At 50.1% G+C, this 15,591-nt stretch overlaps 1 protein-coding gene across 3 annotated transcripts; it reads left to right on the top strand.

Moving 5' to 3' along the window:
- Positions 1–441: 441 nt before the first annotated feature.
- Positions 442–15,571, top strand: ubn2a (ubinuclein 2a). Of its 3 annotated transcripts, none has more exons than XM_030350666.1 (17): positions 442–1,026; positions 1,790–1,912; positions 2,229–2,327; positions 2,917–3,030; positions 3,805–3,905; positions 5,213–5,783; positions 5,983–6,053; positions 6,682–6,811; positions 8,517–8,623; positions 8,799–8,909; positions 9,055–9,198; positions 9,750–9,800; positions 9,936–9,978; positions 10,190–11,719; positions 12,428–12,629; positions 13,321–13,389; positions 13,646–15,571. In XM_030350666.1, exons 1-17 carry the CDS (start codon positions 730–732, stop codon positions 13,690–13,692), a joined length of 3,810 nt encoding a protein of 1,269 aa, XP_030206526.1. In that variant the 5' UTR covers positions 442–729; the 3' UTR covers positions 13,693–15,571. The 3 variants fall into 3 exon arrangements, with proteins under 3 accessions (XP_030206526.1, XP_030206525.1, XP_030206527.1); XM_030350665.1 differs by having other exon boundaries at positions 3,802–3,905; XM_030350667.1 differs by lacking the exon at positions 2,229–2,327 and having other exon boundaries at positions 3,802–3,905.
- Positions 15,572–15,591: the final 20 nt, after the last annotated feature.

The raw sequence follows: 15,591 nt of genomic DNA, 5'->3' as shown, positions 1-15,591 counted from the left end.
AACGCAATCAACAGGTGGGCTAGGTGTTAGTTTAATTATAGTCTGCAGGCTTTGGGTGGGGAGCCGAAAGAGCCAATCATGACTGTCTGCTTCCGCTTGGGATTTGATTCTGCTATTGTGGCAAAACCCACAATTCAGCATTTTTCCTCAATAGAAAGTGGGAGAATGGCATTTCATAAAAGCGTAGCTTCTTTTTTGCGACCGAAAGGGAATTGTAGCTATGTTCCTAAGTGAACGTCCTGTAGACGCTGCACTTCATAATTGTCCTTCCTCCAGCCATATCTTTAATAAAGGTCATAATAATAGTACCATCTTATGATTGTCTTATTAACGCCTGTTGTGACAGAGGCGGGTTTAGGAATGGGGCAGGCTGTGATTGGACATGCTGACCCCACTTTCTCACGCTGCTTCCGCTCGGGCCGTACGCGCAGGCCCAGTGACCTCCCTCTGATATTTTATTTACTCCCGAAATCCAAGATGGCTCCTCTGAATGCCTCGGTCCCATAGCAATTTGAGGATGCAAGTAGCTACTAAAAAACAACTTTTCCCAGGCCATCACACCTCCTTTAACTCAAATTGCATGGTGCGGGTGAGCTCCTTACGCATGTACAGACTCTAAGCAGCCGCTGCAGCGTCGTGAAACATTCTTCAAGTCATCAATTTGGAGTAGTTTCGCGAAAAGCTCGCGCTGTCTGTCCGGAGAGAGGTTTAGGCAGGCAGCTCATCCAAATGGCCGAACCGAGAAAAGTACAATTTGTCACCCTCTCGACCTTCGCAGCTGGATTAGCAACGGATTCTAGGAAACGCCGCTTGGAGGATGCGGCCGACATCAACTTTGATGGAGACGGGGAGGTCGACGCGACAGCGACCGGGGCAGATGGTGGCAGTGGTCGTTTCGGCAAAACTGGCAACAGGGACGCGACAGAAGCGAAAAAGATTACAGTGCGATTGGATCTGTCTCTGTCGGAGCCCAATGACCAGTCGTCGGTAGAGTTTAATTACGGGGAACTCATTAAAAATCTCCAGGTAAGGCTACTGGTCGATAAGACGGGGCGAAATGTGTGTGCGAGTTTATTTGATTGCCTTGTTAACTGCGAAGGACATGTCATCGCTTACTAAGGGGAAGTCCACCTTGTCCTTCCATGAACTAGCGTGGTTCAAATGACCATTCATGGCATTTTAAACAAAAGACCCACGGTTCAGTCATTCGTACGGTCCTACACTCTGCATACTGTTAAGTACCGCAACTTCAGCCCAAAGATTGTTCGCTCGTTAGTTGGGGACCAGCGCTCTCTCAAACGACAAGATAAAGCTTATCTTGTGCTGGTACCTGTGTCTTATCCACCGACTTGCCCAGCAACAGCCTAGTCACACAGCCATTACAGCACTTGAAAATGCCACATGCAGTTTGGCCCTCTGGCTGCGGGTGATAGACTGGCGAGCTGGATGGAAATACCAGGATGTAACATGGGAATGAGGCAAATGTCACAGCCATAGTATTGTATGATGTCAGATTATGGACTTGTTGTGATGTATATAATATGCGCATATTATCTATAATTGTTTATTTACATTTCAAGTCAAGTTTAGAAACACAGAATATCTGCTCAAGTTTTTATTTATTTATGGGCAGAATGTTTGAAATGTTAAAATAGGCTACTTTTAACAGGATTTTTAGTTTTTTGTGTATTATTTGATTGGGGGGGGGGGGGGGGGGTGTTTTTATGAGGCACATTTTTCTGGCAGCATTTGTGCACCCAATAATTGTATTTTAAATAATGTTTCCTAGGTTAAGAGCAAGCCCCCCATCGAGCCCCCCACCCCTGTGATCGACCCCAATGACCCCTTCAATGACGACGAGACGGACCGGCTGAAGATGGAGTCAATGGCCAAAAAGTTTGAAAACAAATATGTATGTATTTTCTGGAAATGCCGTTTAAATGTGGTTGCTTCATAACATCAATTGCTCCACATTGTTGTATTTTAATGAACTCGGGGAAAACTCATGGTAGGTGAAGGTAAATGATTCAATCGGCCTAATGTTATTGTTTAATTCTGGTTCTGCAAAAAAGTAAGGTTGCCAATTGTGTAAATAAAGAATTGTCCAATGGCCCAGGTGGAAGGGCAAATAGTGGGGCAAGTAGTGTGGAGAGCCCTGATTGTGTGACGCCCTCATCAGAAGGCTGTGTGTTCAGTGCTCATGTGAACCTCTCCTGGCTGATCTCCAGGGCAACACTGGGAAGAAGAGGAAGGATCGGATGCAGGACCTGATCGACATCGGCTTTGGCTACGACGAGACTGACCCCTTCATAGACAACTCGGAGGCTGTGAGTGTAGGCTAGGGCCTCCTTGGCAACATAAGGGTGTATACCTGGGGCACGCACATACTACCGTAAACACACATACAGGTGTGTTTATGTGTATATAACATGTAATAAGGGCTATTATCTTTGTTTCCCGTGGTATCATCAGCAGTGCATGGTTATGTCTATCAACGCTCCCTCTGGCTACTATAGGTCCATATGCTCTTGTTGTTAGGGTTTGTATTCATCTTATGTCCGAGGGTACATGTGTCCGAAGGTCTCTTTGGTTCACAGAAGGCTACACGTTGTGGTTTCGCCTTTTAGTACGAGTAAAGAGTAACGTATTTTGTTCTTGCGTGGAACGGGAGGCCCGCTCTCACAGTACTGACACACGTGATCCGAGAGTCTCTCTGACCGTGTAAACATGTCCTACTGCGAGAACCAAAGGTTGGAATGTATGTATCAAGCGAATGCTTGGGGCTGACGTGTTTCTGGAGCTGAAGTGTCCATGTCATTCTTCTGTTTAACGTTGATTTTATTTTTTGCGGTAACAGAATAACTAGCAAGCAACCCGTGTTGAGCCGTGTTGTGGTTGTGTGTTCCATGGTTCCAGTATGACGAGCTGGTGCCAGCTTCCCTGACCACCAAGCTGGGCGGGTTCTACATCAACACGGGTACCCTGCAGTTCAGAGCCGCCTCGGAGTCCGAAGGGGAGGAGGGGAACAAGGTGAGGGCCTCGAACACAACAGGGAGGCAGGGCTGGGCCCACAACAGGCTGGTGGGCCCCAGGGGGCCAAAGATGCGAAGGGCGCGGTAGGGATAAACAGGATTAACCTGATCCCAAAGCAAATCATGCTGTCGATGTTGGGTCCATGCTTGAGATGTACGTCTGCACTGCAGTGATTATCAACACCCAGACAAAGCAAGGCTATAGCAAGTGTTAATAAATGTATTGTGGCCAAGTAAGATAAAACTACATCACCAGCGTTAACCTAACATTAACAGTATGATTAACATAACACAGAGGGCTAGTCTGTTTTTGGTGGCTTTGGAGGGCGGCCTGGAGGGAGGGGCTGTGATTATTATTTTTCTCCAGAATGTATGCAAGGGCTGGCCAGCCTCCAGTGGCTGCCATGATACCAACACTGTGTGGTTCTCTATCGGCCCAGTAGTATTAGCCTGGGACCTGTCCTGTTCCACAAAGCAGGTTAGGAGGAGGATCCTAAAGTATACCTCAACCGCAGCTGTCTAGTTCCAGGAAAAGAATATATATCGTTTTTTTTTTATATTTTTGTGCTTTTATGTTCTCTAAATCACGTGTGGCACTTGACACATACAGGCAGGTATCCAACACAGGAATTCACACACACACAATCGCCATTATTGTGTGTGTGAGTGTTTGCCTGCGTTGCACACCTGTTCTGTAACGTCAGCCGGTCTCTTAGCAGACACCAAGTCGCTGTGGTGTTTCTTGACGTTAACGCTGGTTCTGCTTCAGAAGCTGAACGACGGCACCGAGCAGGAGATCCAGCGGCGGAAGAAGACGGCGGGAGACGTGGCCGAGGAGAGTAAACCCAGGAAGAACAGAGTGCCGAAGCAGGGGTGAGGAAGGCGCCTGCTTACTATTTGCCTACGGTCCACAGTGTGTTATTGTTGTGAGCACAGACTGGGATTGCGGGCGGGATGATTCTGTTTGTTCTGTCAAAGGCACCACTGCTCCAACACTCTCTGCTTTGTTAAATGTTAAGAAAAGTGTGTGTGTGTGTGTGTGTGTGTGTGTGTGTGTGTGTGTGTGTGTGTGTGTGTGTGTGTGTGTGTGTGTGTGTGTGTGTGTGTGTGTGTGTGTGTGTGTGTGTGTGTGTGTGTGTGTGTGTGTGTGTGTGTGAACTTGAGCCGATCTAAGGGCAAAGGATTCTTATAAAGGTTAAACAACATGGAGCTTGACAATGAACAGCATATTTTTATCTTTATTCTCCATTCGGTCGACAATAATGAAACCCTTTTTCCATGGGAATTCCGAGTAATGCATTGCCTTTTCCCCCAGATAATCTGAAAAGGCATATCTGGCATTTATAATTCGCTCCGAGGTTTAGCAGGATATTAGGCTGGGACAAAGCGTAGGAGGCATCTGCTTTGATCATTCATAATTTGATTGGCGGCTGTCGGAGGCACCACACCGTCTGCTGTATCAAAACGGGTGCCAAAGGTGGCTGCTGCCATTGGTTTGAAAACCCGGCTCTTCTATTCTGCTCGATTCACACGGGGGGGGGAAAAAAACAACGCTTTTAGGGCCTGCGTGATCTCATGTGAAAGGTGGTTTTATGGGAAAAACAAGTATTTTGGGCCTGCTTCGTGTGCTGCTGCACACCGTGAGAGCCGACACTCTGTCCGAGACAAGGACCCTCTTGGTTCTCTCGTTGGCGTCGTTGACAGATGCACCACCTGGTGGTCCCGGGTAAGTCCGGGCCTGGTGGCAGAGGCCTTGTATATCTGTCATCCAGGGCAGTCATAAAGACCCCATTAGCCGCGCTCCGATTGGCTGATCGCTCGCTTTATGCCGGCGAACACGCAGAGCTCCTGAAAGAAGTGCCCTGAAATAGCATTGGCTCTCAACTGTGTGTGTGTGTGTGTGTGTGTCGTATAAACAGCACTGTTTGAATGTTATTCAGGGTCATGTCAGTGTACTTCCATCAGCGGAGGTCAATGTCACTGGGCTTTTGATTAAGCTCCGCCCTCCCGGGACGGGGGTGTCGACATGTGCATCTTCACGTGTCCCATCAGTCAGTGACTCGTCGGATCTGCGCCATTTGTATAGACACACAGGAGGGCTTTTATTTTGAAGCTCAGGGTTCTCCGGTCACAGCTACCCGTTAAACTGACCCGAGTGTGGTTCTGTTTGTGTCGCACAGGGTGATGGCTCTGGGCCTCCACCGGCCCGAGAAGAAGAAGAGGAAGAAGCTGATGAAGGACTCCCTGTGCCTGGCGGCCATGATCCGCCGCTTTAACCGCGAGAAGGACGAGATGAGGAAGAGGAACCCCTCTGCTCATCACACCCCGCCCTCCGCTCACCCCCACCCCCACCTCGCCGCCAAGCCCAACCACTCGCTGGCCTCGGCCGCCGCCGCCTCGGCAAACGCCGCCCATCTCCACGGCAACGCAGCCCCCGGCGACCTCTCGCTGGCGGACCTCACCGCCGACCCGGCCGTGATGTCCCTGCTGGGCTCGGCCAATGAGAAGGAGCTGCAGGACCTCCTGGGAGACCTGGACTTCGGCCTCCTGGACGCCGCGCCGCAGCACGCCGGGGCCAGGGAGAACGGCCTCATGGGAGTCGGCGGCTCCAAGGCGCCGGCGGCCGGGGGAGGAGGCCTGGGGGCGGGCCCGGGGCGGGGGCTGAGCGGCGGGGGGGGCGTGTTCTCTCCGCCCCCGCTACCTGAAGGACTTCCTGCGCCGCTCATCAAACGCATCGAGGACCTCAGAGGGGTGAGTGGGCTAATTGTGTGTGTGAGAGTTTCTGTGAGACAAGAATGTTTTTTTATGTGTGTGTGTGTGTGTGTGTGGGAGTAGGGAGAGGGTGCGTGCGTATGTGCATGAGGGGAGGGTCTGTGAGGACAGTGTGTGTGTGTGTGTGTGTGTGTGTGTGGGAGAAGCATGCTGACTGTGTGTGTGCTCCACCTCCCAGGCTTCTCGTCAGTTCGACCAGGAGGGCAGGAAGAAGTTCTTCACGCTGGACATGAACAACATCCTGCTTGAGTGAGTCAACAACACCTCAACCAGCTCCTCTTCTATCCTCCCACTACCTCTGCCCTCCCGCCTCCCCCCTCTCCCTCTCTCCATCTCTTCGTCGCTCACACTCTCTCTGGCATTTGCTCTGTTGCTGGCTAGCATTAGCTCTGCTGGCTGGCTAGCATTGGCTCCCTCGTCTTTTCCACATATGACTTTCTAGCGTTTAGACGGTTGTTGTCTGCCGTAGGTAAGATTTAAGAGGTATTTTTTTGAGTGTAATCTTGTTACAAATAATGGCGTCTTAACCAGTTCGCTATTAGTGATTGAAAATATGGGTGTTGTTTGCCGGCGCCTGCCTCTTTATGAGAGCATTCAGATGAGGCCGCCCCAGGCTCCTTCCTGACCCATCAGGGCGTCTCTTCTCCTGATGGTTTCAGGGAACCCATCTGGCCTGTCCATCGCATGTGCCAACACAGGGTTATCATAGCTCCATCCCAGGTGTGTTCCCCAACATCCCTCAGTGGCGGAGACGCATAGCGAGGGGGTAGAAAGGGAAGGGTTATTTTTTCAACACCCCTTCCCCACTTTATTTCCCCCATCTTCCACCCTATGATGTTCTGATCATTCCCCCCCCCCCCCCCCTCTGCCCCTCCAGCATTGAGCTCCAGGTGCAGGAGCAGCCTCCCGAGGTGCGCTCCGCCATCTATTCCCACATGGAGGCCTTTGTTCCCTGCAACAAGGAGGCCCTGCTGAAGCGCCTGAAGAAGCTCACGCTCAACATACAGGTGGGTCAACACCTGGGTGCACACGGGGAGCGGCAGCCTCCCGAGCCCGCAGTAGGTTAGAGCCGGCGCCGGGGGGGTCGCGGTAGGGCGGCAGACCAGGGTGTCTGGAGATCATGAAGGTCTGCCTTGATACCATGGAAAATACAGATGCTCTTCTTTCTACTGAAGGACATCTTATGTATTTAGTTTTTATCATGTTGTGTATGTTGGGTGTTTTGGGCTGGTTTTGAAACAGGATAATAATAGAATAGTACGAAATGTAGTGTTTTCTGTTGCATTAAAGTTGAGACTGAAATAGGTTTGTTCACCCATGCATAATGGCGGGCGGGTAGGCAGAGTTAACCAGCGTTATGATTTTAAAATAATGAACGAGGAATGCCCAGACGTCGAATCTGAAAGTAAAGTGTAAAGCACAGCGCTACCGCGGGGCAACATTAAACTAGTCACGCATCTCAAGAGCAGTTTATGTAGTTTGAAAGTGTTTCAATTTCGATCGATGTTGGACATTGAACAGATTATCACGCTCTTAATAACACCGTTGTGAATTGGGGAACTAAAGGTGTGATCACCAGTGTCACGCGTGTCTGCTAGGGGTAGGTTCAATGTCCACAATTGATATCACATAAAAATGTTAGAAGTCTAAGCTGTTTAGAATTGTACCCGCTAGTTTTAGAAAGAGTAAAGACTAAAGATTCAACTGAAAAGTGGAAGAAAAGTGCTTATTTCAAAATATTGATTTGTGCCATAAGTATTCAAACCCAGCGAGACTTGTCTCAGTACAAGTAGGCAAACTGTGCATTATACACTCAGCATTGAAGGCTGGAAAATCTCAGACAGGCCATAATTACCTCACAATCAACATTTATCGTATTTTTTAACATAAATACAGTCGTGTACCGTCTAAACTGTGAATTTTCAGGGAGGTCTCAACAAAAACGATACTGCTTGATACTAGATTAGGGCTGTCAGTGGTTGTAAAAGGCCACTGCTACCTAATTATTAATAAGGATGTTGTCGTCGTCGTCGTCATTGTTGTTGTTGTTATTGTTGTTGTCACAAGCCCTTAGAGCAGAGACTAGAGTGATGGTTCAGATGAGGGAACGCGTGATCTTTCTTTCTTTGTGTTGTTCTTCCGTACTTGATGTCATTCGCTCCTCCTTTCTTTTTAGTTCTCGCTCCATGTATTTCTTTGTCTCTAAATTCATGAGGGGTTTGTTGTTTTCCATGGGAATACGAATGTTCCTAAAGCCAATGCAAGTGAATGGTGAAGCTCAACCTGTCAACTAGTGCTAGGACTGGCACCTCGGGGATAAGCCATAGGGTGTGTGTATGTGTGTGTCGTGGCAGTTGAGTGGGTTCGACAGTGCTATTTCTAGTTCGCAGAGGCTGGTGGTATTGTTGTTCCTCCGGAGCTCGCTCCCAGAGGTGCTGCTGATTAATGTGTTTGTGGCAGTGGGTGGCTAACCTCCAGTAGTGAAGCTCCTCTCCATAGGCGCCGTGAGGGGAACAAACGTGTGTGTGTGTGTGTGTGTGTGTGTGTGTGTGTGTGTGTGTGTGTGTGTGTGTGTGTGTGTGTGTGTGTGTGTGTGTGTGTGTGTGTGTGTGTGTGTGTGTGTGTGTGTGTGTGTGTGTGGTGTTCATTCTGATGATAGTTCTGTTGTCCTAATTAATTAATGACGGGGCTGGCCGTCTCCTCCCCTCTCAGGACGACCGCCTGCGGACGCCACTGCTCAAGCTGAAGCTGGCCGTGTGCAGCGTGATGCCGGAGCAGATCGCCAGATACAACATGGACTGCATGGCCAAGGTTGCCAAGTAAGACTCAGTAACAAAGACAAACCAAAAAAAAAGTTTCCTGGTTAGTCGCCTTGGCTTTGTCCCTTGACTGGTTTATACAACAGGGTTCTGGCTTTTTTTTAAGATCATGTATTTCAGAATGTGTCTTTTGCGTGTGAGTCTAATCGTTCGAGTGTGCGTGTGTGACCTCCAGGCAGCAGTCTGAGGAGGTGGAGAGGAACGGATCCGAGGACGAGGACGAGGAGAAGCCTGGCAAGAGGGTGATGGGACCCCGCAAGAAGTTCATCTGGGAAGACAAGCTCAGGTACCAGCCCCCCATTGGAGGGCATGAACCCTCTCAAGCCTGGCAATAAACACTGCATTTTGAATGGGTCACAACCTCAAAACGTAAGCTAACGTGTGTGTGTGTGTCTGTGTGTGTGTGTGTGTGTGTGTGTGTGCGTGTGCAGGAACCTTCTTTGCAGCCTGGTGCGTGTGAAGCTAAGCTGCTACGAGCTGGAGAAGCCTTCCCAGCTCTCTGTAGAGGACTACCTCAAGGCCTTCATGGAGAACGAGGTCAAACCACTGTGGCCTAAGGGCTGGATGCAGGCGAGGTCCGTCCCGTCGTCGCACTCAGTCTGCCGGGGCGTGTCCCCTCGATGTCCTCCTCATTGTCTGTCTGTCTGTCTGCGTCTCTGTCCAAGTATGTGTGTGGAAGCAATGAACGCTTATTAGTAGAAGCGCCGTCATAGCACCCACACAGAGGCGTCGCTCATAATGCTCATTAAGGGTCCGCTCCTGGGGTGAACCCGGGCACGGCTAGTAGACTAGTCTAGAGGACTATCCGTGCCCTGCTAAGTAGGAGCAACAAGGCCATCATCATTGCCGTCCTACAAGGACGCCTCTGTGTAAAGGGGCTGTTGTGCCCGTCATCGATAATGGAATGTGGCCTGAACTGGACTGGAGTGCAGTCTAAGCATGAGTCTTGAGACAAATGCATCAGCCTTTTAAAAGTTCAATTAAAATGTGGCCTATATATATATATATATATATATATATATATATATATATATATATATATATATATATATATATATATATATATATATATATATATATATATATATATATGATGAGTGATCGGTCTCCTTTCGTCCCTTTGTAGGATTCTGTTGAAGGAGAGCCGTACGGTGCACAGTCACCTCACTGGAAACCTGTAAGTGTTTAGTAATGCTCATTGTGGTAGTGAACGCTGTAAATGATGAGTCTTCAGGTGCCTGACGACATGACAATCGATGCTAGTGTGCAATGTCTAACTGGCCGTCATGTGACTGTTTGTTTGTCCTTGCAGAGTGAAGAGGAGAGTGCTGTCAGGGCCCAGGGCCAAAGCCAAGGTGAGCTCTCTCTTTCTGCTGCTCTGAGCACAGCCAACACTACACTACCCCGGGTCGTTGACTCTACGGCAAGAACCGGGGCATCGAGCAGCGCACCTTTAGAGTAGCGTCTGTCCAGACCCACACATAGCAGCTGTAGTCTCTCTTAAGACGGAGACCAGAGGGAGGGTGGTTCTAACCCCGCGGCCGCGTGCCTCCGTCCTGTTCACAGGAGGGCCTTTGGATCCAGAACCCCGCCTTCCCCATGACCTCCGCCCCGGGGGCCTCCACCTCGCTGACCCCCCCCGCCGGCCGCCGGCCGCCCATGCCGCCCTCGGCCGAGCCCATCTGCCTGTCGGACTCCCTGGACGAGGACCTGTCGGCGCCCACCCTGGACTCCATCTCCCACGCGCTGGCCCTGCTGGGCGGCGCCTCCAAGGGCCTGCTGGGGCCCCTGCAGCTCCCCGCCTCCTCCTACCTCCCCTTCTCCTCCTCCGCCGCCGCCGCGCCGCAACATTCCCTGGTCAAGATGGAGTCGGCCGCGCCGGTCGGCGGGCCCTCCTCCTCCTCCTCCGCCGCCGCCGCCCACAACCCTTCCTCCTCCTCGTCTACCTCCTCCACTGGCTCCTCCCCCTCCGCCTCGGCTCTGGGCCGGCTGCAGGGGGGCGGGGCCTCGCTGCCGCCCAAGCCCGGCGACGGCTCCTACGGCGCCATGAAGCTACCCTCGGGGGCCCCCGGCCAGGGCCAGCACCAGAGGCTCGTCGCCGTGGCGACCGCGGCGCACGGCAGGCCCAGTGTGATGATGGGCGGCGTCAACAAGCTCCACCCCCAGCCCTCCCCCTCCCCTCCTAAACAGCGGCCCCCGCCCACCTCGTCCCCCCTCCTGCCCCCGCACCAGAAGGGCTACTCGGGCCCCGCAGGACCCCTCGGCGGGGCCCAGGGCATGGCCAAAAGCGGCGCCAAACCCCCCGCTGTCAGCAGCAGTAGCAACGGGGGCTCCATGGGCGGCGGCGGCGGCGGCATGCTCCCCCCGCCCCGCTCCAGCCCCCTCCCCCTCCCCCGGCCCACCCTGCAGTCCTACTGCCCCGCCGTCTCCTCGGCCTCCTCCGCCCACCCCCCCAGCCCCTCACTCTCCTCCCACTCTGCCCTCGCCAAGCCCCACCCCCACCCCCACCCCCACCCCCACCCCCAGCCCCACCAGTCCAACTTCATCACCCCCATGCAGGCCACGCTCACCAAGTCCTCCCACAGCAGCACCTCCTCCTCCATCATCAAGCTCACCCCCCGGCCGCCGGGGCCCAGCCCGGCCCCCCCCCCTTCCTCCTCCTCCTCCTCCTCCTCCTCCCTCTCCCTCTCCCTCTCCCAGCCGCAGATCCTCTCCGCCCAGCAGCACCAGTTCTCCCAGAAAGCTCAGGGATTCCGCCCCCCCTACTGCCTCCCAGCGGGGGTCCAGGCGAAGCTGGGCCAGGCGAGCTACAGCTTTGCCGGGGGCCAGAAGACCCAGGCGGTCAGCGTCAGCGGCGGTAGCATCACCACCGCTAGCCCCAGCAACAAGATCAACAACAATAACAGCATGGTAGCTATGACGGCCGGCTCCATCCGCCCCGGCAACAGCCCCTCCCCGTCGTCGTCGTCGTCGTCTTCTTCGGTTTCGGCCAATCACGGACAGCGGCAGAGGACTGGGGGCGGGGCCGGCCAGGGCTCCAAGGCAGGAAATGGACGGGTCGTTTCTGGAACGCCCAGCCCCTCCCACTTGGCCCAGGTGAGAACGCAGAGTAGAGACGTTCTCATATTGGGAATAGATTTGCCTGGGATTTAAGTTTACACTGGTAGTATTTTTTGTTTTACTTTTTTTTTTTTTTTTATCCAGCCGATTGAATCACAATGAAAACATTTGTTGAATGAATATTTCATATTTTTCCGTAGGAACAAACTGTTGAAATCAGTACGATTTTCAATATATTGTCACGTTACAGATCTTGCGAGTTAAAATTCTATTTATCTCAGAAGATCCGTCTTGAAAATACCCATTTGAAAGCCTTTTGCCTTTTCAAAAACATGGGAGTTGCCCAGAGAAAGTGTAGCAATCAGATCAGTTTTATTCCCAAATAGACAGAAAAACAATCCTCAATATTAGAAATCTGCACGGAAGACTTTTCTTGGCTTACAATGTTTGAGCTTTACCTCAAACCAGAATCAGCAATTGGCAGAAGATTTTTGAACAACCTAAGGCTCCGTCCATATTTAAAAGTAAATTTCTGCCCTGCAAAGGCCAGACTGATGACCAAAGGGAAACCGAATGTGATACCGTTTAGATATTATCATATGCATGTATTTATTGGTCTGCATGTTTAGTATTTATATTATTATTCAGGTTTTTTTACGAATATTACTAGTCCTGCTGCAGTCATAACCATCTGAAGTCACCCTCTCTGTTCCTCCCACTCTCCCCCACTCTCCCTTCCCCCAGGTGTCGTCGGTGGCTGGTGGCGGCCTGGTGGGCAGCCCCCCCACGCTGCCCCTGGGGTACGGCATGCTGGGAGGACTGGTCCCAGTGTCGCTGCCCTTCCAGTTCCCCTCTCTGCTCAACTTCAGTGCCCCACCCGGCGTGCCCGGGGGCCTGGGCGGGGCCCCCAACTCAGGATTCTCCCTCACACAGAACGAGCTGCTGGGTAAATAGCGTTCAGCCTGAGGTGGCCGTTCAAGCACGCGGCGTGTGAGTGCTCCCATTAGCGGCCTCTAGTGGCCGGAGTTGGAGCTACAGGGCGCCGAAGGTGGACAGGAATTAACCTGAGGGAAATTCCCTGGGTGGATTGACTCGTGGCTTGGAGCGTTTTTGTCCTTGATGAACGTTCTAGGTCTGATTATTTCTTTTTTTGTGGAGTAATTGGCTGAAGTAAGAAAAGAACACATGGCAGGTTCAACGCTAATGTAGAATCAATAATGTAGTAGGTTCTGGTATTGTTAAATTGAAGTCATCCAGATATGTTAGGTTCTGCTACCATATCCATGAAGAGATCCCAGGATCTTTGTAGAAATAGGTGTTCATGATGGCAATGTAAGATAAGGAATGCATATAAATCCTAGTTTTTCTTCATTGTTCTCTAAGGGGCAATGTTGCATAACACAAAATGGTGAATGTGATGCGTCATTTCACACAGTACCAATTTAATTCAGGCTATTTTTTTTATGCGTGTTTTAAATGCAGAGAAGTTCACCTCCCTCTAATAACAGAAGGGGGGAGAGTTTGGAATAGGTTTAATAGTGTACTAAATGTCAGGTTATTTCATACCCCGAATTCCCCTTTTTAAGCCGTTTCTCCATTTAAACCTCATTTCTCTCTCCCTCCATCCCTATTCTCAGAACTGTATAAGTCTCTCCAGTCCGGCTCACAGGCTGCTCTCCCTCCACACTTGCAACTTGCTTTCTCAGGTAACTTCACTTTTACTTGACTCTCTGTCTGTCTGTCTGTCTCTGTCTGTCTTACAGATGCATCAGTGTGAGTGTGTTCTAATGTGCCTATGTAGCTTCAGTTGCTACAGTGTCTGTTCTGTATCATGAGAAGGGTTCACCTCCCCTCCAGCGGCGCGTGCCACGCGGTTGAACAGCCCCAAGGAGACGAGGGACGCTGGGCCGTGGGTTCCGCCACTACCTACAAATGTACTATCGTTATATTTTCTGCCAACAGATGCGAACCAAAACCAGGCGAGCGACATGAAGAGGAAGTCCCACTGACCACTCGTCCACACCGGATCCAGCCCCCTGCTGGTAGACATCACAGGTGTCCACCAATGGGAGCCGGCCCTCCGCTGGGTGACATCACAGGTGTCCACCAATGGGAGCCGGCCAGCCGCTGTGATGGACTGGTTTATCTAGTTGTACACTGACCCTTCATCTTGGACCTAGGAGCAAGCATCGGTATAATCTCACTATCAAGGACAATGATGGACAAGACCTAATTTAAGCCTTTTTTTTATTTTGTTATGTTTATCCAGTAGAGCGGCAAGAAAGAAACTAATAATTTGAAAAGAAAAAAAGGTCTTGTTCAGCCTTTTTTTTTTTTTTTTTTTTTGTCGACATGTTTACATATGAATCGACCTTGATCACTGTGGCATAAGATTGTGAGCTAGGCGGCAGACTAGTCGTACGCTACGTAATATTACTTGTATTTAAGCTTCTGTGGAATTACGGGATTCTTTATGTTCTTGCAGTAAAAGACAAAAAAATGAAATGGAGAAAAAATAGACGGTTGTTTTTTTTCCCCCTCATGTCCCTGATGTGGAGCAAACTGTTTAAGTTTGTAGAAATGTACTGTTGGATGTCACTTCTGCTCCTACAAATGACTGTTAAGTTGTTATATGATCTTATATATTAATATTATTGATAAATTATTTGTAATTTACACAGGGACATAATATGTGTTTATGTAAGCGCGTTTGTGTGTGTGAATGAGATCAAAGTGTGTGTGTGTGTGTGTGTACACAAGAGATAGATTTGTGTGTTTGTGTACATATAGGCAATATTATGTATTTTCTTTTCATGGCAGTGGGTGAGAAAGTGTATCCCCTCTCGCTATGGGCGAGTCTGGCCTGGGCCTGGCTCCCTTGCGCCCCCGGTGCTGTTAGTCACACTGGACCCTTCCTGGACACAACCAAGACTTGAATAGAAACGTAGAACCCTGATTTGGACAGATGGGCTCGAGTATTAGGCTGGTATTTTTAGTGTACTTGAATTTTCTTTTTTTTTTGGGGGGGGGGTTGGGTTGGGGTGCGTAATGTATGATCTTTTCGTTCTCTGCTAATCAAGTTAATCTTCTCAAATGTCAATGTAACACGACGCCTTAGTTTGTTCAAATGGTAAACCGTTCAAATACTATGCAGGACTGTAAAACGCTCCTCAATGCAAAAGTGCAAGTTGTTGCCTGGCTTTCAACCTCTCTACTCAACTGTCAGTATGTTTCTGGGAGTCGTCTGTTCCCACGAGACTCCTCACGCCACCGCTAAATACCTCTGTTAACTAACCTGTTCTTCCTGCGTCCATTTCTTACCACACCTGCGTTTTTTTTGGTTACCTTTTTATTCTTTCAAGGAAAATTTGGAAATTTCGAGGTCAGAAAGTAAAACAGTCCGTTTGCCTGTTCTCCTTGACAGTTTGTGTGTTTGTTGTACTAATGTTCTAATAAGGAAGTCTGTATAGTTGACTGTAAACACCGGGAGGACTTTTACTTTGTGAACCCGAAAGCTCCCCTAAGTAGTTGACTCCGTTCCACTGCGGGACTTTTTTCCACTCCACATTAAAAGTGTGTGGTTGACTGACTAACTACTAAGAATGGCGCCAAAGATTGTTCCCTTGCTAGTTTGAATGAAGGGTGTGTCATGGTCAGCTGTGTGTATGTCTGTATGTGTGTGTACTTAATTTAACGTTGTCAAAATGTAGCCAATGAGTGTTATTGTCTGGTCGGGTCAGGTTGTCATGAGCGGTTTTATTGGAGCAGCGGGTGACGTCCTTTGCTTTGGGGGGAGGGGGGGATTTCACAGTAACTTAATTTGGTATTTTTGTAGATTATTTTTTGTGTGTCAATTATTAAATTAAAAGAAAAACGGGTGTTTTTTAATTGGAAAGAATTTACTTCAG

Source organism: Gadus morhua, chromosome 3 (assembly GCF_902167405.1).
Source record: "Gadus morhua chromosome 3, gadMor3.0, whole genome shotgun sequence".
Lineage (NCBI taxonomy): Eukaryota > Metazoa > Chordata > Actinopteri > Gadiformes > Gadidae > Gadus > Gadus morhua.
Note: the sequence above shows the minus strand (reverse complement) of the source record. Positions and strands in the feature narration are given on the sequence as shown.

Bases quoted from the DNA above. Each gene is read 5' to 3' on its own strand.
- ubn2a (XM_030350665.1), top strand. From the start codon at position 730: ATGGCCGAACCGAGAAAAGTACAATTTGTCACCCTCTCGACCTTCGCA. The intron at 8,910-9,054 runs GTACCAGCCCCC...GTGCGTGTGCAG, and splicing joins ATCTGGGAAGACAAGCTCAG to GAACCTTCTTTGCAGCCTGG. The intron at 13,390-13,645 runs GTAACTTCACTT...TTCTGCCAACAG, and splicing joins CTTGCAACTTGCTTTCTCAG to ATGCGAACCAAAACCAGGCG.